The following is a 22,028-nucleotide window of genomic DNA, read 5'->3' on the forward strand; positions in this document are numbered from 1 at the left end:
ATGTTTTGGCATTTCAAAAACTGGAATGGAGTTCTGATAGCACGGATTCCTCTCCCCATACAGCGATCAGATCCTGTACCTCCCGTTCGGTCCATGCTGGAGCTCTTTTGCGATTCTTGGACTCCATCATGATCACTCTGCTGATGAGCTCTGCATGGTCACCTGCAGCTTGCCACGCTGGCCAAACAGGAAATTGAAATTCAAAAGTTCGCAGGCCTTTTCCTGTCTACCTGGCCAGTGCATCTGAGTTGAGAGTCCTGTCCAGAGTGGTCACAGTGGAGCACTCTGGGATAGCTCCCGGAGGCCAATACTGTCTAATTGCGTCCACAGTACCCCAAGTTCGACCCAGCAAGGCCAATTTCAGCGCTAATCCCCTTGTCGGGGGTGGAGTAAGGAAATCGATTTTAAGAGCCCTTTAAGTAAAAAAAAAAGGGCTTCGTCGTGTGGACAAGTGCAGGGTTAAAATGATTTAATGCTGCTAAATTCGACCTCAACTCCTAGTGTAGACCAGGGCTGAGTCACATCAGAGTCCACCCCTTCCTGGGCAGTAAACTCCAAACAAACACAAAACCAAAACAATCCTCTATCCCCTGTGGGCTCAGCTCCTAAGCCCTCCTGGGCTCTGCTCAGTTTCCATCACTATTTTATAGAGCCCTGACTCTTGAGGCAGCTCTCCCTGGAGCCTCTAACCCAGGGGTTTCTGTGGGAGCCTCCTTCCAGATTCCCCTCTCCCCCAACTGAGCATCTCCTGACTTTTTATGAGCACCAGGTGCTCTCTAATTTAGTCACCTGACCCTTCAGCAGCTACTCCACCTTCGGGGCTGGGACCAGGCCCCATTAAAGGATGCTAACCCGATGACAGGGCCCGTGACCTTGCCTCCTTGTGAGACTTAACTCCTTACTGTTTGGAAAGCACTTTGAAGAGCTGAGTGGTTGGCAGTAAGGGGGAGGTCAAGCTGGAATCCTGTACCAGCAGTTTATAGCAGAGTGCATCCCTCCTCCCAAGCACCCATCATGGGCAAAGTACATCGATGAGGCACTGAGAAACCCTAGGGGTGTATTCTTGGTCCCATTGAGATTGCTAGCAGAGCCCTTGCTGATGTAAGTGGGGCCAGGATTTCACCCCAGGACTTGGTGTTGGGACACAGTTGGGAGCCTGGTGCGAGTCCCATGTGAAGATGTGTGGGGTAGGAGGGCATGTTCTATGTAAGAAATGCTGGCTGTGGTGAAGCACTGCTGGCTCTCCCTCCCTCCTGCGTTTTTTGTTTCTCAACATTGTAACCACGGAACCTGACCATGCGGTGTCTTGTTAAGCAGTACTGTCTGGGATGCTAGCCCCCACTGCTCATGAGGGAGCAGTGCTTATGTGGCTGAGTGCCAGCTGCCCCAGTTCACTCCACTTTAATAAATGAAACACACAGGCAGTTTGGCAGGTAAAGCTGCTATTTGCTCATTACATAAATGATCGTTATTGAAGTTTCGGTTAAAAACTCCGTTACACTGAATGCAGATGTCACCCAGCACAGATACAGGGCCATCTTGAGAAAAGCCCTGCGTTAATTGGATCTCTCAGTTGAGACATTCCAGCGTCCCCACTCCTGCCGAGGGCCATTGGGACACTGGACCCTGATAGAGGAGCTGTTAGGAGCTTTGTGTTTCCAGCTGGTGAAAAAAATCCCAGGGTTGGGGACTGAAATGTTTCTAAAATGATCTCTCTGCTTGCTAAGAGATGCCTGCTATTTGCATGAATACGAATAGCATTTACTCTGGTTTGTGGCCTTTCCGTTCCTGCACCCACTGTTGACTCAGCTCAGCAACTGCACTTCCGTTTGTTAATTATTAATAGTTGTCTCCAAAGAGTTTAATTGTAGCAGCTCCTGAGCTGAACCCTTGGCTGAACACACAACCTGGCTGGCATTTCACACCAGCTCTCCTGGTCACAGGGCAGGTTCCAGAGACCTTCTAGCCCTCAGAACAGCATAAAACACAAGGTCATGAGCCTCATCTGATGTGTCTGGAGCTGGGTTGGGGAGCTGCAGGCAGCGCTTGTCTGTAAGGGCGAATAAATGCGAGATTCAAAGGCTGCTTCTTCAGCCCGGGGGTTCATTGTTACTTGCAACTTATTTTATTTAGTGTTTCTCTATGGAGTGCAAGTCTCCTTCACTTTCTGTGGCTGTTCTCCCCCTCTCCCACTGGCTATTGATGGGAGACTGGGCTAGATGGGCCTTGCTTTTATCCAGGCCAGTGTGCTGTTTCCACACACCTTCTCAGGCTGTGCAGAGCTTCCAGTGCCACTCCATACCTCCCCTGCAGCTCCTGGCATGGTGTCGTGGCCAGGATGTTGCTGTGCTCTGGCTATTCCTGGTTGCCAGAATGGCCCCTTGGGGCTATAGGCAGTCTTCAGACATAGCTCCCAGGAAGAGGAAGCACACAGGTAGGGCAAAGCCTTCTTTGCCCTTCTCCCCTGCTGTCCCTGCAAAGCCAGGACAGAATTTGGCCCACACTCTTTACCAAAGCTCACAAGAGAAGGGCTTCTTTTCTCTCTGCCCACCATACCTGTCCTTTGCGACCCACTCCCATCAGGAGAGGCTTGGGTTCTGCTCCCTATGAATGAAGTATTGCAGGGACCTCAGATTCCTCATGCTGTGCAGTCACACACAGCCCCTAAACCCCAAGTGTCAGGGGACGGGAGCTTAATTCAGAATGACATCTTCCCCTTTGCAGACTATTAGCAGTCCCAATGGAAGTAAGCTCTTTCTCTGTTGCATCAGGGTTGTGTTTGTCTGGGACTGTAGAACAGAAGGCATTAGCTGTTTGCATGGAGGAATGGACAGCTGCAGCATCTCGGGCCCTGACTGCTGTCTGGGCCTGCATTGGCTGTATCAAACTAGCTAGGATGATGCACAAGGAGAGGAGATAGCCTGTGTCACAAGCCTGGGAGATTACTGCCTGGGGTAGCTTGATACCCACTAGTGTGTGTGAGGGACCACATGCTGCTGCTAACCTGCTAGAGCAGCATGTGAGGGAAGGGAGCATGTGGAGCCAATTAGTGTGTCAGAGCTTCTGGAACCCCAGAAACCCCCCCCACCCCCCCCACCAGGAGGGCCAGGAACCATGCCTGGGTAGAAATTGGAGAGGAGAGGTCTTACACTTTTCTTGGACAGCCTCAAGACTTTTCACTACGGCATTTTGGTCTGTGGCATAGAAGTATCCATTCCCTGCATACACAGAAGTCAGCCTAGGATGAGAGTGGGGAATTGTCACTGGTTCCCATTGGATACATCCAGCAGAGCCCTGTTAGATGTCAGCCGAGGGCTCCAGGCAGAACTGAATTCACTTTTCTTAAGTAATTTGATTTCTGTCCCTTTATTGCCTATGACTGCCTCTGCAGTGAGTGCTGGTTCTGAGGGGGCAGGTCCCAGCACTGCAGTCAGCCAGGGGGCCGTCTGGATTCTGGCTTGCTGTGGTTTCAACACCTGGAGATGCTTTTCAAAGGGAGCTAGTCCAGCTGGTCTGATTCACCTCTGAAAATGGTCTCCAATCTGAAGGCTGGTCCTCACCTATCCTGTAGCCAACTCTGCCCTGATGTTTTGAAGAGAGGGCTCTGCAATGTCCTTTGCTAGCATGTGTTTGTATTACTGATGACTGTTGATGGTGCTGGGCACTGGGGAGACATAGGGGCAGAATGGGTTGTATGAAGAGGAGGGCTTGGATAAAAATTGGTTGCTTAATTTTTTATCCAAAAAAATGAGATTTTTGCATTTAAATTAGAAACAGGTTTATTTTTAAAAATAAAACTATTTAAATGTAAATGTGAAATTATGACCAATCTACGTTAAGGCCTAAACTTACTGTAATCTATTAAAATAATTTCAATTGAATAAAAATATATTAAGCAGTACATATTTGCTGTGAAGTTTTGAAGAACTGGAAGTCACTGGCTAAGCACCTGGAACCAGAGTTTACTGAAGTGCTAAACCAGCTTTCAACAACAGTATCTTTTCTGCAGGAGCAAAGAAAATATTTTTTTCAGTTTATTCAACTATTTCAGTTCAATAACTAGTTCAGTCAAAGTTCAAAAACCAGTAGGAGTTGAAAAAGCAGAAAAACTTGTTTTCCTCCTTCAATCTATTAATAAAAACCAGGTATGAGAGGGCTGAGATCTACTAATTCTAAAATCTTGAAGACCAGAAAAATCGGTTCAATTCCCTAACTACTACTTTTGTTTAATAAGTTAATTTTAAATGCAAAACATATTCTGTAAATCTTTTTTTTATTTTATATCCAGCACATTTAAGGTAGTTTTTAATTAATAAAAACAAAATTAAAAAGCTGCTTTTGTGCATTTTTTACTGAATTTGAATTTCCATCCAAATTGTACCAAATCACAAGTAAAAAATTAATCATCATCTGGTTAATAAAAATTTAAAAAGTAAGAATCTGAATAAATGTTTAAGCTATATGACTGCTTAAATAAATGTGTATAGATATAGAATATCCTCCTGGTTAGCAAAAAGAAGCAACAGATTTCAGTGTACAGGCTGTATTTAGTTGCAAATCAACATATTTTAATGTTTACCAACAATGAGAATCAACATCTCTTTATGAAAGTAACTAAAGTACAAAAGCAAAGCAAGATTAAAATCAGTTATTCAAATCAAGGTTTCCTGCATGCTGATTTAAATCATGATTAAAATTGGTGATTTAAATCACTTTGGTTTAAATCAATCCACCCTGCTGGGTCTTTTATGTCCTGCATAACCTGTGGGTATCGATGCCAGGCCCCTCTTGGGGGAAACTGGGAGATTCTTGGGCCGCCCCTGTGCTTCAGAGAATGTCTTGTTCTGACCCAGACATCCTGCTCACATCTTCCTGCATCCAGTGCCCTTGGAGATGGGGTATGCTGAGAATTTGCTGTCTCGAGATCAGTAGCGGGCAGGGCTCTTAAGGGCTTTCACTCTTAGGACAATCCAGCCACTTTGCCACCAGGAACGATTCTGATTCAGAGGTGTTGGCCTTTGCTGACTGCCCAGCCATCATTCGGCCAAACCTGTGATGCTGCTTATTATGTAGGCTGAGCATGTGGTGCAGACTCAGAAATTCTGTGACCCATCAGCCCCAGCACTTCCTTCCCTGCCACCCATAGCTAAATAACATTGGAGCCAAGGCCATATGTACAGTTGGAGGAAGGAATTGACAGTCTAATAGGTCATACTGGCTGTAGAATGTCCGTGCCTGATCAGGTAAAGAATGTGAGCGAGGCCAAACAGCAAAAATTAAGATGTTTGTACACCAATGCGAGGAGCCTAGGTAACAAAGTGGAGGAACTAGAGCTACTGGTGCAGGAAGTGAAACCAGATATTATAGGGACAACAGAAACATGGTGGAATAGTAGTCATGACTGGACTACAGCTACGGAAGGGTATGTGCTGTTTAGTAAAGACAGAAATAAGGGTAAAGGTGGTAGAGTAGTACTGTATATCAATGATGAGGTAGAATGTAAAGAAATAAGAAGCGATGGAATGGATAAGACAGAGTCTGTCTTGGCAAAAATCACATTGGGGAAGAAAACTACTAGAGCCTCCCCTGTGATAGTACTTGGGGTGTGCTATAGACCACTGGGATCTAATTTGGTTAAGAATAGAGCCCTCTTTAATGTTTTTAATGAAGTAAATGCTAATGGAAACTGCGTGATCATGGGAGACTTTAACTTCCCAGATATAGACTGGAGGACAAGTGCTAGTAATAATAATAGGGCTCAGATTTTCCTAGATGCGATAACTGATGGATTCCTTCATCAAGTATCAGAGGAACAGCCGTGTTAGTCTGTATTCGCAAAAAGAAAAGGAGTACTTGTGGCACCTTAGAGACTAACCAATTTATTTGAGCATGAGCTTTCGTGAGCTACAGCTCACTTCATCTGATGAAGTGAGCTGTAGCTCACGAAAGCTCATGCTCAAATAAATTGGTTAGTCTCTAAGGTGCCACAAGTACTCCTTTTCTTTTTGCTTCATCAAGTAGTTGCTGAACCTACTAGAGGGGATGCCATTTTAGATTTGGTTTTGGTGAGTAGTGAGGACCTCATAGAAGAAATGGTTGTAGGGGACGACCTTGGTTCACGTGATCATGAGCTAATTCAGTTCAAACTGAACAGCAGGATAAACAAATATAAATCTGCAACTAGGGTTTTTGATTTCAAAAGGGCTGACTTTCAAAAATTAAGGAAATTAGTTAGGGAAGTGGATTGGACTGAAGAATTTATGGATCTAAAGGCAAAGGAGGCCTGGGATTACTTCAAGTCATAGCTGCAGAAGCTATCAGAAGCCTGCATCCCAAGAAAGGGGAAAAAATTCATAGGCAGGAGTTGTAGACCAAGCTGGATGAGCAAGCGTCTCAGAGAGGTGATTAAGAAAAAGCAGAAAGCATATAGGGAGTGGAAGATGGGAGGGATCAGCAAGGAAAGCTACCTTATTGAGGTCAGAACATGTAGGGATATGGTGAGAGAGGCTAAAAATCAAGTAGAGTTGGACCTTGCAAAGGGAATTAAAATCAATAGTAAAAGGTTCTATAGCCATATAAATAAGAAGAAAACAAAGAAAGAAGAAGTGGGACCGCTAAACTCTGAGGATGGAGTGGAGGTTAAGGATAATCTAGGCATGGCCCAATATTTAAACAAATACTTTGCCTCAGTCTTTAATAAGGCTCATGAGGATCTTAGGAATAATGGTAGCATGACAAATGGGAATGAGGATATGGAGGTAGATATTACCATATCTGAGGTAGAAGCGAAACTCGAACAGCTTAATGGGACTAAATTGGGGGACCCAGATAATCTTCATTCAAGAATATTAAAGGAATTGGCATATGAAATTGCAAGCCCATTAGCAAGAATTTTTAATGACTCTGTAAACTCAGGGGTTGTACCATATGACTGGAGAATTGCTAACATAGTTCCTATTTTTAAGAAAGGGGGAAAAGGTGATCCGGGTAACTACAGACCTGTTAGTTTGACATCTGTAGTATGTAAGGTCTTGGAAAAAATTTTGAAGGAGAAAGTAGTTAAGGACATTGAGGTCAATGGTAAATGGGACAAAATACAATATGCTTTTACAAAAGGTAGATTGTGCCAAACCAACCTGATCTCGTTCTTTGAGAAAGTAACAGATTTTTTAGACAAAGGAAATGCAGTGGATCTAATTTACCTAGATTTCAGTAAGGCGTTTGATACCATGCCACATGGGGAATTATTAGTTAAATTGGAAAAGATGGGGATCAATATGAAAATGGAAAGGTGGATAAGGAATTGGTTAAAAGGGAGACTACAGCAGGTCATACTGAAAGGTGAACTGTCAGACTGTAGGGAGGTTATCAGTGGAGTTCCTCAGGGATCGGTTTTGGGACCAATCTTATTTAATCTTTTTATTACTGACCTTGGCACAAAAAGTGGGAGTGTGCTAATAAAGTTTGTGGATGATACAAAGCTGGGAGGTATTGCCAATTTAGAGAAGGACCGGGATATCATACAGGATGATCTGGATGACCTTGTAAACTGGAGTAATAGTAATAGGATGAAATTTAATAGTGAGAAGTGTAAGGTCATGCATTTAGGGATTAATAACAAGAATTTTAGTTACAAGCTGGGGACGCATCAATTAGAAGTAACGGAGGAGGAGAAGGACCTTGGAATATTGGTTGACCACAGGATGACTATGAGCCGCCAATGTGATATGGCCGTGAAAAAAGCTAATGCGGTCTTGGGATGCATCAGGCGAGGTATTTCCAGTAGAGATAAGGAGGTGTTAGTACCGTTATACAAGGCACTGGTGAGACCTCACCTGGAATACTGTGTGCAGTTCTGGTCTCCCATGTTTAAGAAGGATGAATTCAAACTGGAACAGGTACAGAGAAGGGCTACTAGGATGATCCGAGGAATGGAAAACCTGTCTTACGAGAGGAGACTCAAGGAGCTTGGCTTGTTTAGCCTAACCAAAAGAAGGCTGAGGGGAGATAGGATTGCTCTCTGTAAATATACCAGAGGGATAAATACCGGAGAGGGAGAGAAATTATTTAAGCTCAGTACCAATGTGGACACAAGAACAAATGGATATAAACTGGCCATCGGGAAGTTTAGACTTGAAATTAGACGAAGGTTTCTAACCATCAGAGGAGTGAAGTTCTGGAATAAGTTTATGGAGGAGATGGTATGATGGGATAGTATGATTTTGGCAATTAATTGATCTATAACTATTCATAGTAAATAGGCCCAATGGCTTGTGGTGGGATGTTAGATGGGGTGGGATCTGAGTTACTACAGAGAATTCTTTCCTGGGTATCTGGCTGGTGAATCTTGCCCACATGCTCAGGGTTCAGCTGATCGCCATATTTGGGGTTGGGAAGGAATTTTCCTCCAGGGCAGACTGGAAGAGGCCCTGGGGGTTTTTCGCTTTCCTCTGTAGCATGGGGCACGGGTCACTTGCTGGAGGAATCTCTGCACCTTGAAGTCTTTAAACCATGATTTGAGGACTTCAGTGGCTCAGACATAGGTGACAGGTTTATTGCAGGAGTGGGTGGGCGAGATTCTGTGGCCTGCGTTGTGCAGGAGGTCAGACTAGATGATCATAATGGTCCCTTCTGACCTTAATATCTGTGAGTCTGAGACACAGTTTTATTCAATGAGCTTTTATTGGCAGGACAGGCTGTATAAGTGTTTTATTGGCACGACAGGCTGTATAAGTGTTGGCAAATCTTCAGACCAAGTGCACATTGGGATCTTCAGACCAAGTGCACATTGTTATTATAAAAAGAAAAGGAGTACCTGTGGCACCTTAGAGACTTAGCTACAAGCTCATGAAAACTTATGCTCAAATAAATTGGTTAGTCTTTAAGGTGCCACAGGTACTCCTTTTCTTTTTGCAAATACAGACTAACACGGCTGCTACTCTGAAACCAATTGTTATTATAATAACCAATTTACTCCTATGAAATAATTCCGCAGGCAGATGTGGTCAGGAATCTTGTATCTGCGGAAGAGCTGATTTAATGGAAATAAATTGAGCTTTGGTCTGCCTGGAACTGATGAGCAGATTAACCTGCCAATCAATCTCTTCTCTTACAGTAACTGGCCATGAGACCATGGCTTTGCCCATTAATTCAGCGCTCACTGTGAGCCACTCGTGCCGGGAGTCTGTCTAGTCTTCCAGAAAGCCAGACAATAAGTGCCCCTGATTGGGTTATTGCTCTGGCAGTATTATTACTGCTTCTCCGTCCTTCCCCTTCATGATTCTTTTCATTTATTAAAGGGGAAAAAACCCAGCCACTCTCAATCCCGGCTGGGATCTAACCGTGTCTGACAAATGCTGCAGGCCAGAGCAGTCTGGTTTCAGCTTGACATTTATGTGGCTTCAAACAAGAGCAATACTTTCTCCAGGAAGCCAGTCAGCTGCCTTCTGCCAGCTCAGACAAGTAGTTGGGCATTGGCCATCCAGGGGGCCTAGCTAGCTCTGCAAGCAGAAATTGGCGCCCCGCAGGTGAGTGCCGTCACCCCCCTCTGTAGAGCCTGGGATGATGTGGCACTACAAGGGGAAGGGATTAGCTCAAGGTCACACAGTAGGTGAGTGGCAGAGCCAGGAATAGAACCTAGGAGCACTTGAGTCAGGCATCCTGATCTAACCACTTGACCTTGTTGTCTCCACAGCTAGAATGACTCGAGTAGCTGTTATTGGCCCTGTAGAAGTCAGGTGGAGACAGGAAGGTTGGTCTGTCCATCATTTGGGTATCAGCAGGCAGTCAATGGCTTGTGTGTTTAGAGGGGATGCACCCTAGAAGCTTGTGACCTAGTTGGCTGTTTGTTTCCCTCTGCTGTGATTGCTGGTTGCTGCTGGGAGCGTTAGAGTTGGAAAGGTGCCCTGAGGTTGTGGCTTAATTAATTGGTGTTTGCAAAGTGTTTGGAGATGCTCTGAGGAAGGGTATAGCAGCACAGAGTGATGGTGCTGCTGCTGCTTTTGGAGGTGGCTCTGCCCTTGGAGGGAGCTGCCTCCAGACGTGGCTCACCCCAACCCCAGAAAAGTGTGTATGGGAAGGGGGAGCTGGTACTCAGGAGGTGCAGAGGCACTTGGCAGCTTTTGACCAGCTCACATATGCAGTGTTTGCTCAAAAGGAGGGAAGACGTCTAAACTCACCTGCTGATGCGGGTCTATCCTGGGGATGAGCTTAAAGGGTTAATTGAGTGTATTGCTTCTCAGAGCCTGTGTAGCTGTGGGGAGCGCGGGTTCTATGAGGTCAACATTTGGGACCTTGAGATACTGTGCCATGGATAGTTCTTGCTTGGCGTACGGGGCCAGTTTAATGGGAGCCAGAAGCTTCAATCCACCTTGCAGTTTATTGAGCAAGGAGCTGATAACCACACACCTGTGTAGCAAAGGAATTGGCCATTTGCCACCTGCTGAGATCCCTAGGGTCCTGAGGCATTGGGGGCCAACACAACTTCAGCTTCAGGGGTTTTGGGGGGGGGGTGTTAGTTCAGATCCAAGCGGCAGGAACTGTGGGGGGAGCCGCTTTGCATTTATCCCCCGTGTCCTGAGGCAAGTGAGTGTCCTGGTCTGGTTTATGGCTGACACATGGTCCCTCCCCCAGCTCAGCCTGCTTGTCCCTGTTTAGAGATGTGTTGTATAGTTCAAACTCTAGAGCCCGGGCAAACGTTATGGCAGCAGCTGGCTCCATGCTGGTTAGTTAAATTGTTTCTAAGGGACATTCAATCATATAATATAATTATCTTCCCCTTCCCCCCCCTTATTGTCCCTGAAACTCTTTAAATCCCCAAGACAAGCCCCCAGAGGCCCCATCCCCAAATCCCACCCAGGGAGCAGCTGCCCCTCCCTCCGGTCTGCCTGATTTCTGATTTTGCAGATCTTACATGTTCTTCCTTCCCCTGTCCCTGATTGCAGCTGGGGAAGGAAAGGGAGTGTTGACTCTGGGCCTCAGAGAAGCAGGGGATAGTGACATTTTAGCTGGGAGAGTGAAACTGGAAGTGCTCTGCACCCTGGCTGCTGCTGTAGTGGGAGTGGGAGGCAGATGCTCAACCACATAACAGATCTAGAGTTGGCTCTCATTTGCTGCATCTCCCTCCCCTCCCTGCACTGCGGGTTCAGTTTTGTCTACAAGACTCCAGAGGAAAAGACAGGCAGCCCCAGGGACTGATTATTATGTGAACAGGGAAGACACAACAGCCAGTTCCATCTCTGTAGGAGGAGGTGAGGTATGTGCAGCTGCTCCCTGCCCACAGGCAGAGCCAGAAAGAGGATGCATTAGCATCACAGGGCTTTGCAGCCTGTGTGCTGGAAAGAGCTATCAAAAGTCACTTGCCTGGGCAATAGGGCTAGTGGGACCCCCGGATAGTTACTGGAATATAATCCCCACGCACCTGAGCTCCAAGGAGATGATCAGCATGGAAGATCACAACGCTTCATAAGGGCAGGGCTTAACCTGAACCCCAGGGGGAGTAGGGCAGGGTGGGGAGGACAGTTCAGCACAGGGCCAGCCCTGTGTGCTTGAGTTTCACAAATGAAAAGCTCCAGTAGAGGGTCCAGGACCGGTTACTAAAGCAGCTGTTCTGTACAAAGTAGCTCCAGGCAGGAGATGAAAAAGACTCTTGTATCTGACTGAAGCTGCAGGAGGAATTTAAGGAAGTGGAATTTAGCTAGGTCAGTTGTTAATATTCCTTTTCTTCTGAGATGTGTCCTGGTCTCCTACTGGCCCCAGGTAGTCAGGGCCTCTGCTTGGGTCACATCCAGAAGATGGCACATGCACAGCCCCACGCTGAGGCACTGGCTTGGAGAAGAGCACTCACAGGAGCATGGACATTGCCAGGCTGGCTCAGACTGTGTATCTTTCTAGTGCAGGGGTTCTCAAACTGAGGGTCAGGACCCCTCAGGGGGTTGTGAGGTTATTATGTGGGGGGTCGCTAGCTGTTAGCCTCCACCCCAAACCCCACTTTGCCTCCAGCATTTATAATGGTGTTAAATATATTTAAAAAGTGTTTTTAATTTATAAGGGGGGTCGCACTTAGAAGCTTGCTGTGTGAAAGGGGGGTCACCAGTACAAAAGTTAGAGACTCACTGTTCTAGTGCTTCCTCTCCTCTCCCCTCCCAAAGAGGCCAGTCCCAGCTGCCGCAGTGCATGTATCCCTCTAATGGCTAAGTATGGAATAGCCTGGCTATAGGAAAATGTCTTCTGAAACCTAGTCCTCATGCTTAGAAACTGAAGGGTTACTTTCCCTTATCCTGTCTAATGGAGCTGTGGGTGTTCCCCTTTGCATTGCTGGCACCACTTCCTACAATGCCTAGCATTCCAGCCAGCATGCATATGCAGCACACACCTGCAGCGTGGCTCCGGCCTCCTCCAGAATGCAAAGTGCTAGTTCCGAGCAATTAGAACTGCCAAGGGGTATCCTGTAATGTGGGAAGTGAGGAGAGGAGGAGGAGGATTGGGGGGGGAAATCTCTTGTGTGGGCACCTCCTACTGGCAGCTTCCTGCTGGAATGTTTCCTGTGGGAGAGGACAGTGATTTGACACTGGCTCCTGTCCCTTCCCTGTGGTGAGGTTGGCTGTGGTAGCAGTAAATAGCGGTTCCCTATCAATGGCTCCATGTCTAGTTGGCAGCCGGTATCAAGCGGAGTGCCCCAAGGGTTGGTCCTGGGGCCGGTTTTGTTCAATATCTTCATTAATGATCTGGAGGATGGCGTGGACTGAACCTTCGGCAAGTTTGCAGATGACCCTAAACTGGGAGGAGAGGTAGATACGATGGAGGGTAGGGATAGGATACAGAGGGACCTAGACAAATTAGAGGATTGGCCAAAAGAAATCTGATGAGGTTCAACAAAGACAAGTGCAGAGTCCTGCACTTAGGACAGAAGAATCCCATGCACCTCTACAGACTAGGGACCGAATGACTAGGCAGCAGTTCTGCAGAAATGGACCTAGGGGTTACAGTGGACGAGAAGCTGGATATGAGTCAACAGTGTGCCCTTGTTGCCAAGAAGGCTAACGGCATTTTGGGCTGTATAAGTAGGAGCACTGCCAGCAGATGGAGGGACGTGATCGTTCCCCTCTATTTGACATTGGTGAGGCCTCATCTGGAGTCCTGTGTCCAGGTTTGGGCTCCACACTACAAGAAGGATGTGGAAAAATTGGAACGCGTCCTGCGGAGGGCAACAAAAATGATCACGGGGCTGGAGCAAATGACTTATGAGGAGAGGCTGAGGGAACTGGGATTGTTTAGTTTGCAGAAGAGAAGAATGAGGCGGGATTTGGTAGCTGCTTTCAACTACCCAAAAGGGGGTTCCAAAGAGGTTGGATCTAGACTGTTCTCCGTGGTAACAGATGACAGAACGAGGAGCAATGGTGTCAAGTTGCAGTGGGGGAGGTTTAGGTTGGATATTAGGAAACACTATTTCACTAGAAGGGTTGTGAAGCACTGGAATGGGTTACCTAGGGAGGTGATGGAATCTCCTTCCTTAGAGGTTTTTAAGGTCAGGCTTGACAAAGACCTGGCTGGGATGATTTAGTTGGGGACTGGTTCTGCTTTGAGCAGGGGGTTGGACTAGATGACCTCCTGAGGTCCCTTCCAACCCTGATATTCTATGATTCTGTTATATAGAGGAGAGGTAGGTAGGTCCAGAGACCGAGGCCAGACTGATCCACCAGGCTTTGGTGGCCATTGGTTCCTCCATCGCCAGCCTTTTGGAGAGCAGGCCCTGCGTTGTCGTCTTTCCCCTAGAGTCTCCAGAACTGACTTGCAGCTGGGGTTTTGTGGGACAGTGCTTGGGCCATCCTGCCTTAGAAAAGGGCCGTTTGCCTCATGTGGAGCAGGGGTTGAATGTTTGCTCCCTGGCACATGTTGGTTCTGGCCTGTCTCTGCCCACATGGCCTGGTTGAGTGGAGGGGTTTGGCATGGGTTGGGCTGTGAGGTTAATGGTGCTGTCTCCTTGGCTAACATGTGCTCCTGTCTCTCCCTCTGGCAGAATCGGAGAGTCTAGTGAATGGCAACCACCAGCTGTCTCTGAATGATATCCATAAGGGGCAGGGAGTGAGGCCCCGGCCCAGCCACAGCTCCCTGGTCAGCTCCATCGAGAAGGACCTGCAAGACATCATGGACTCTTTGGTGATGGAGGACTCGAGCTCTTCCAGAAAAAAGCTCTCTGCCAGTGTCCAGTCCCCTGTGTCCTCAGTGGTGAATGGTGGCGGGCACTACTTCTTGTCCCCACCCTTGAGCCCTGGGGCCATGTCTGTGGGCTCCAGCTATGACAACGCATCACCACCCTTCTCCCCGCTTTCATCCCCAGCCAGCAGTGGCAGCTACACTAGTCACTCTCCCAGTAGCCAGGAGCACGGACCTCCCATCCCCCCAGTGGTGCCAGTGCGATCTTCCAGCTACAACCATGCAATGCAGCCCCCACAGCAGCGGCCACTTCCACCTCCATGTGGGGGCTCCAGCCTGGACTTGAGGAACAGCACCATGGACACAAGTGAGACACAACTTGCAGAGAGTCCTAAGATGCAGAGGAGGGCAGTGCATGGCATTCCCCTGAGCCCCACGCCTGGCCAGAGAGCCCTGCACCCTGAAGGCCCTGGGCTTTCAGCCTTTTCCAGTACCCGGAGAGCTGTTGAAAGCACACAGCTGGGCCATCCTAACCAGCACATGCCCCCGGTGTCTGTAAGCCTGAGCGACTATGTAACAGGGAGCCCCCAGGCTCAGCCTACCAGCAGCCCCCGGCTGGCACCCAAATTTCAGTCACCATCTGCTCAGAGGTTGAAAATGGTAGCTCTTCAAGAGCGCCCACCCAGCCCCTTTAGGGAGGGCAGGGAGCCCCCTGGCATTGACAGGCACCTGGCCTCCAGCCCCTCCCGGCAGATGTTGGCAAGAGTCTTCCAGCCCCTGGAGACTGCGGGTTTCATCCACATCAATCAGGACAGCCGCTCTCTGCAGCCCCCTGAGAGTCCCAGAATGAGCAGAAGGAGCGTGGAGAGCATGAGGGACTTGCCTCCCCTCAGCCCTTCCCTGTCTCGCCGGGCAGCACCGCTGCCCTCTGCCTTGTCTCCCCAAGCAAGGACCCCCCAAGAAAGTCCCTCTCAACAGACCAAGCTGGCCAAGGAGGTTCCTGAGAGCCCTCGCATCCGGCGCAAGGCAGCCAGGCCCCTGGAGAGGCATGAAGACTTCTCCTCCTCCTCCTCCTTGACGGGAAAGAATTTGAGAACCAGGAGCCCCTCACCCATCTTCCAGTCAGAACTTACTTCCCAGCATAAGCCCAGCTTCGGCATCACCCTCAGCCCTGCATACAGCCTGGGGTCGCTGGTCATGCCCTCACCCCGTCAGAGCCCCCGGGCACAGAGGAAGCTGTCAGGAGATCTGCGGCTGTCTGTGAGTACGAGGGAGCGCAAAAACAGCATCACTGAGATCAGTGACAATGAGGATGACCTGCTAGAGTATCACCGACGCCAGCGCGAGGAGCGGCTGCGTGAGCAGGAAATGGAACGCCTGGTGAGAGGCATGGCATGCCATGGGGACAGGATGGGACGGGGCGTGGTGAGGGGTAGGGCATGGCACGGAAATGGGGCCTGGTAAGGAGTTGGAGATGGGACATAGCTGGGGAAGCGCTACAGATAGATGTGGAGTTCTAGGGCAAGGGGGAGCACTGGATGTTGAGGGAGAAGTGAGGTCTTCTTTAGTCCACGCTCGTTGATACTGTTGCCCATTCTGAAGAGCACAGGTAGCGCCACAGTGGGTAAAGCACTGGATGTTTAGGAATATCCGGTTTATCCAAGACCCTTGCAGCAGCTGGGAAGAGGCTCTTGATGTTGCTGGAACTGGTTGCTGTGATGCTGGCTAGGTTGCTTTGACTTAGACCAAGGTTGATCAGGTCTCAGGGCATCAGTTGGTCATTGAGAGGGTCAGAAAGGAGCCGCCATCCCACGTGGTACTGTTGGCCGGCTGCATGCTGGGCTGTTTTGCCTCCCCTCTGTGCACCATGGGAGGCAGGACACCAAACTACCTGGGTACGTGGCCTGAGCTGTGCTGGTCAATCCATTCCCTGTGGGATTTGATTCCTGGGTCCTTTCTGCCCTGCCCACTTCAGATTCACATGCTGTATACAAGTGGCTGCATCCTCCCACAGCTGGGGCAGCAGTGGTAGGAGCTGCCCCACTCATTAGTCTGCTGAGCAGCTGGGTGAGACTCTGCATGTGATCCTTGCCTGCTTCCCTCAGCACAGCATCCTCAGCTGAGGAGTTAATGTGCTGCATCTCTGACCTTCATTCCTCACAGCTGTAAGCTCAGATGCTATCATCTGCTGACTGTATCCTGGGCCCCTCCAGTTTCACATCATGTCTGGCAAGTTCGCTGGAGCCCTGGGGGGCTGCTGTCGCCCTTGTTCCCTGTCAGAGCGGTGTTTGCTGAGAGTGAGACACTGGCTGCAGTGACCCCTTTTCCCTCCCCCTCTGTTCCAGCTGGCATGCTGCTTTATAGGAGCAATAGCACTGCAATTCCTGCTATAACGCCCATTACGCATCCGTGGCAGGGGGCATAATTAGTGGTCATAGTAAGGTACTTACTGGTGAGCCCCAGGCTTGTAGCTTGCTACAGAGCCTGGAAAGCTCTTGCCTTGTGTACATGACCTACAGGCCCCCTGACACCCTCAAATGCCTAGCAGGGATTTGTGAAGGGGAGGCAGGAAGCCAACCACAGTGCCCTCCACAGGCCCAGCCTATCCCTCAGATAGGGGAGAGAGCGGCTCTGCTGATGGCCGAGGGGCTTGTGGCATTGGCTACTGGGTTGCTTTGGCCTTGCACAGTCTCCAGGATGCATAGGGTCTGGGATCCTCCTTGTTCTGGAGCAGTTGCCAAGCCCTCCCCTTAGTCTGACTCTGCCTTGTGCTTGCACACACTGCTGTGGGCCTGACCCTGCTGTGCCACATACCGGTATGCAGAGCACACGGCACTGGAAGGTGTATGCATCATTGGAGAGCTCTCTGGTCTCTCCACTCACCTCACTGGCACTATACGTTCTTGCTGTCACAGTGACCTGGGATTTTTTATACCCTCGGTGATGTTTTGAGTTTAACTCTTTCGAAGCCCAGACCAGCACCCAGATACCAGGGAGCCAGGCAGTTGGAATAAGGGCTTGTGTATTCTTGCAAAGGGCTTTGGAATTTTACTGTTTTCAAACTGCTGTGCATTTTGCTGCAGTTACTAGCAGCTGCATACCAATAATGTGCATAGGCCTCTGAGTATCTGGACTCCTTGCTTATCTGGAGAGATTACCACAAGGAGCAGCACTTGAGCCTCCCTTCTGAATACAGATAACTGGATTATGCAGAAGCCAATATGCAATTAACCATCATAATAGGACAGGGAACCTAATGGATTCAAGTCAGGACAGTGCTGGCAGGTTATGTAGCTAAGTGATGTGCATTTATATGGGGTGAACTGTAAATCTGCAGAGCCTGTGGGTTGTATTATTGAGTCTCCATGTACAGGGTGGGGTGTGAGCCTACAGGGTATTGACTGGCAGAGTCTGGCCTGTGTGTATAAGACTTTGAGGCCTCTTCTCTAAATGTAGGCCCTCAGGATTTGACCGTATGCTCTCTGGGGGATGCCAGACTGGTACTCCAGCTTCCTGCCAAAGTAGTTAGCTGCCTGGGCCCTTTTAATTGAATTGCATGTATTGTGCAGATAATGTTCCAAGGGTCCTGGCAGATGGGAGGTCTTGCGGGCACTTAGGCCCCATATTTAGGCCATGGGATAGAGTTTTTATAGACTAGGCAGCTGCCTGGCTTGGGAGAAGGGTGGAGTTTGCCTAGTGCATCTGTCTCTTCCTTTGTCTGTGTGTCGCCAATAAAGGGGACCAGTCCAGGGTGATTCAAAGAGATTGTGTAGCAAAACCCCTCCCCTTGCTACCAGGTGGTGTGCTGGGGCAAGCCAGATGGTAGTTGCTGGGCAGAAGTCTCTGCACAGGTAATGGGATCAGGGAGGCACCTATTGACTGCATTGCTTACCTTAGGGGGTCACTGCTGCAGCCAGAGCCAAAACCACCGAAGATGGCTGTTGAGCTGTCCTTTGTGAGAGCTCATGGAGTGTCTGGTCTGTTTTCCCAGGAGGCTGTCCAGCACCCAGCCATGTGCTTGGGGACAGGGGAGCACAGCTCACCTCCCTGTCCATGGCCTCAGACTGCAAGGGTAGGATTTGACTAAGGCAAAGGGCTCAGTGCCTGAGATCCCTTTCTTTAAGGTAAAGGGTTCCCAGAGGAGCGTAGGGTTTGTAGACAGGTCTGCCTTCAGAATTGGGACAAGTATATGAGGCAGAGGGCCTGGGTCTGGGGTCGAAGTGTTAGCTGTCCCTGACTAGCATGACTCTGACTGGGCTGCATGCTGTGCATGATCCAGGCTTGCTGTCTGGCTGCGCCCAAGGCTGGGGGATGGCCAGGGAGTAGTTCTACTCCTTAATGTCTGGCTCAGGCTGTTGTGCTTTGGCAAGTGGCAGTCAGTCCCTTTCCTAGGTGCTCCCAGAGCTATGGCGTGGAGTGTAAGAGAGTCTCTCCACACCCAACATGGAAGGAATAGGGTGGGTGTCAGCTTCCTGGGTTGGTGCAGGGTATCATCACCCTCTCTATCCTGTGCACTGCAGTGAGACCCCGATTTCCCCTCCCTTCCATGCTAGGGGCCCATTCCAGCCCTAAAAACTCACCCCTGAGAATGGTCCTTCCATCCCCCAGTACCTCATTATGCCAGCCCAGGAGAGGCTTACGCCACAGCTCAGCAGCCTACGGGTGCCCCTGCTTTGGGGATAGTGAACACTGCAGCACGGTGCCAGCTGGAGGTTTATAGTGCCCTTGTTAATGTGCTGTCTTGCTCTGTTCAGAGTTGACATTGGAGAGAGCCTGACTCTCCCGCCTGTTCTCTCTGGACCTGTGGGTTGATGGTCACTGTAGGGCTGGGGAGTACATAAACCCTCAGGCAGTGGCTGGAGGCATCAAGTTGTGGGAGGAGGCATAAGGGGTGAGACAGGCACCTCACAGACAGGATGGGAAGGTTGCTCCTGCATATCCCTGTCCCTTCTAGCAGGAGAGCTAGAGCCTATGGGCACTTTGTCTGCCCCAGCTATAGGGAGACACTTTCCACCCTGAGCAAGGCTGGATTGGGAGTCTGGGATTCCACAGACAGCTGGGCCGAGGGGGAAGAGGGCCAGGTGGGTGCTGGGAATTTGCTGTGGGACCAGTGTCAGAGGGATGCACCCCATTTTCTTAGACTATTCAGATTTAACCCACTCCACACATGGGGCCTGGCTTCCCAACCCAGCCCCTTCTGTGTCTCTTGGCTGAGCGGGAAGCTGATGTTGTGCCCTTACCCCTGGCAGTCTGGTCCCCAGAATGAGAGGGAGATGGTTCTGAAAGCACCTACAGCTCTGTGAATCCACAGCAGCGGAACACAGGAATGTCTGGGGCAGTCCAGCTTGGTTGGGGCTCTGCCTGAGCCAAAGGCCAGGCTGTCCTTGGGCCTGGACATCCACCCCCAATATTATTAATCATCTTTGCTATAGTAATCCCTCAGGACTAAGCAAGAATGGGGGCTGATGAGCTAGGTGTCAGAGCCTGGCAGGCTGCCCTTGCCCCCCCTTGTGAATCCTTCTGGTGGCCAGCGCAGTGCAAGGGGCCATGAGGTGCCTGGTGCGGGCTTCCCAGGGTAAGGCTATGGAGGGGGCAGCCAGGCACTAGGTTCCTGAGGTGACTATCCCCCTCTTTTATCCAGGGCCTTTCTGTCTGAGGCCATCCCTTCTGTTCCCCCAACAGGGAGCTGACCTGTCCCACAGGTGGAGCCCACACTCGCCCCTCTCTTGAATGTCCTTTGCCCCCTGCAGTGCTTGCCCCCTGGGTCTCCCAGCCTGTCTCAGCCTCTCCCAGCCCAGTCAGGTCAGGATCATCAACCGCCATTGCACCCATGGGGAGACGGAGGCACAGGGAGGGTGTATATCTTGCCAAAGGTCATGCAGCGTGTCAGTGGCACAGCTGGGAGTAGAACCCAGGTGTCCTGATACAACTAGGTGTCCTGACTCTGTTCTGTGTTATAACCACAAGACCATAATTCTCCTCACCCAGGCTCAGAGGAGGATGGGGGATCCTTTCTCCCAGGCTGCATCTGGCTGGGGTGGGGGAGGGAGTCCTGTTTACTCAGAACTGACTCAGGTTGGAGCTGCAGTTTGCACTCAGACTGCCTGATTCACCGTCCAGAAATAGCGCTGTGTAGCATGCGGCTCTCCAGCCTGGGGCTGTAGTCTATGTAATTAGTCTATCTCTGACTCCCAGCCGGTCACGTGTCTCCCGCGGGGCAGCGGGTTGGCACCCTGCATGGGGTGGTGCTGAATCCAGGTGGGCGAGAGGGTGAAGGTGAATTGCTTCCCTGGAGGAACATCTGACGGACCATGAAAGTGGGGCTGGATCCCTCTGTGAGTATGTGGACCTGGGGGGAGGAAGTTATGTGGGGGTGGGGCTAGCAGGAGCAGCTGTGAGCTGGGTGCTGAATCCATCCCTTTGAGCCATGGGGAGCACTTCTTTTGTGGCTGCTGCAGTTCACCCCCTCAGTCTCTAGCCAGGGTCAGTGCAGGTTGGAAAGGCTGCTGCAAGGCTTTTTGTGCACCACTATCCCAGGCTTTCCTTTGTTTCCCTCCCTTTCATTGCCCCGTTTCCTTTGTTTCCCTCCCAGACCTTTGCCCCGTTCTCCTCCCTCGCTCTACCTGGGCTGGGAATGCACCTGGAGCGGAGTGGGTGCTTGCCCGGCTGTGCTATTTCAAAACTAAACTCACTCTGCTCTGTGGCCTGTCAGTCATTGTTCAACAGTGGCCCAGGACTGGAATAGCTGGGGGCTGCAGGTTTGTACTGAGGGCGCTGGCAGAGCTGTGGGACGGAGGTCGGTCTTCATTGTCCCTCTGATGCTATGTGTGGTGCCTGCTGCTGTACAATCAGTCCCTGATTTTCATCCCTTTCCCAAAAGCTGTCAAGGCCCAGTGTCTGCCATCTGGGCTCTTCAGATTCTTCATCTCAACTTGCAGAGCTGTTTAATTGTTGGCAGCACTCTTTGTGGCATGTGACCCGTATCTCTGTGGGTCCATCAAGCCACTGGCTTCCCAGACCAGTTGAGATTGGCTGTGAGACTGAGCTGGTAAGGGTTGTGAGTTTGTATCTGCATGTGTGTGTGTGCACACAGCTATTCTTGCTTCCTTAGCAGTCTCCTGCCACTGATTCACAGGACAGCACTGGCATCTGCAAAGCTGGTGGTCACTCATGCGCCCAGGCAGGTGATGGGAGCAGCCTGTTGGGAAGGAGTAGAGGCTGAAAACTTTTTGGAATAAATTCCTGGGATTGGGATTATCAGGCCTTGGGGAGTGGTAACAAGGGGTTGCAGGCACTTTTGGTTGGGTAGGGCTGCTTGGGAAAGCAACTCAAGGGGTAGCCTGGTCCCCTGCATACCAGACAAGTGCTGTGTGGCTGGTGGTTCCTTGCAGTGGGGATGGGTATCAGTTAGGGAGAGAACACGGATTAGTGGTTACAGCAGAGCACTTAGAACCTGGAGTTCTGGGATCATCTCCCAGATTTTCCTTGGACCTGGTGTGTGGCCATGTTAACCTGTATGAAACAAGTGGTTCAAACAAACCCTCCCTCGTCCCTCCCCTTCCTGTACATTGGAGTGAGTAATAGCACTGTACTCTGGCCCAGAGTCAGGAGTGTCAGTGAGCAACATCTGGCAGAGGGCATGGGCGGGGCCAGGAATGTGTTAGGACAGGTTGTGTTGTGTGCACACTGTGTAACTAATGAGTGACGGGGACCACTTGTTCACCCAGGTAAACCTGGGGAGCTCTGCAGGCTTTTAGATAGACACGTGTGTCCACTCACCTCCCAGGAGTTTGTTAATGAATGAGAACCAAGTCCCTCGGCACCAGGTGGGGATTCGTGGGGCCTTGGAGAGGCACAGTCCTGCCCCTCATGAT

At 50.0% G+C, this 22,028-nt stretch overlaps 1 protein-coding gene across 22 annotated transcripts in view; it reads left to right on the forward strand.

The window, feature by feature from the left end:
• The window catches only part of PHLDB1 (pleckstrin homology like domain family B member 1), a 142,259-nt gene that overhangs the window by 76,742 nt on the left and 43,489 nt on the right, over positions 1-22,028 (forward strand). For all 22 annotated transcript variants that reach the window (XR_012665773.1, XM_048827297.2, XM_075122223.1 and 19 more), the window contains one exon: positions 14,018-15,534. Coding sequence is in view for 21 of the 22 variants with exons in the window: in XM_048827297.2 (XP_048683254.2) it covers positions 14,018-15,534 (1,517 nt within the window). In the remaining variant the exon portion in view is untranslated. The remainder of the gene's footprint in view (positions 1-14,017; positions 15,535-22,028) is intronic.

This window comes from Caretta caretta, chromosome 22 (assembly GCF_965140235.1).
Source record: "Caretta caretta isolate rCarCar2 chromosome 22, rCarCar1.hap1, whole genome shotgun sequence".
Lineage (NCBI taxonomy): Eukaryota > Metazoa > Chordata > Testudines > Cheloniidae > Caretta > Caretta caretta.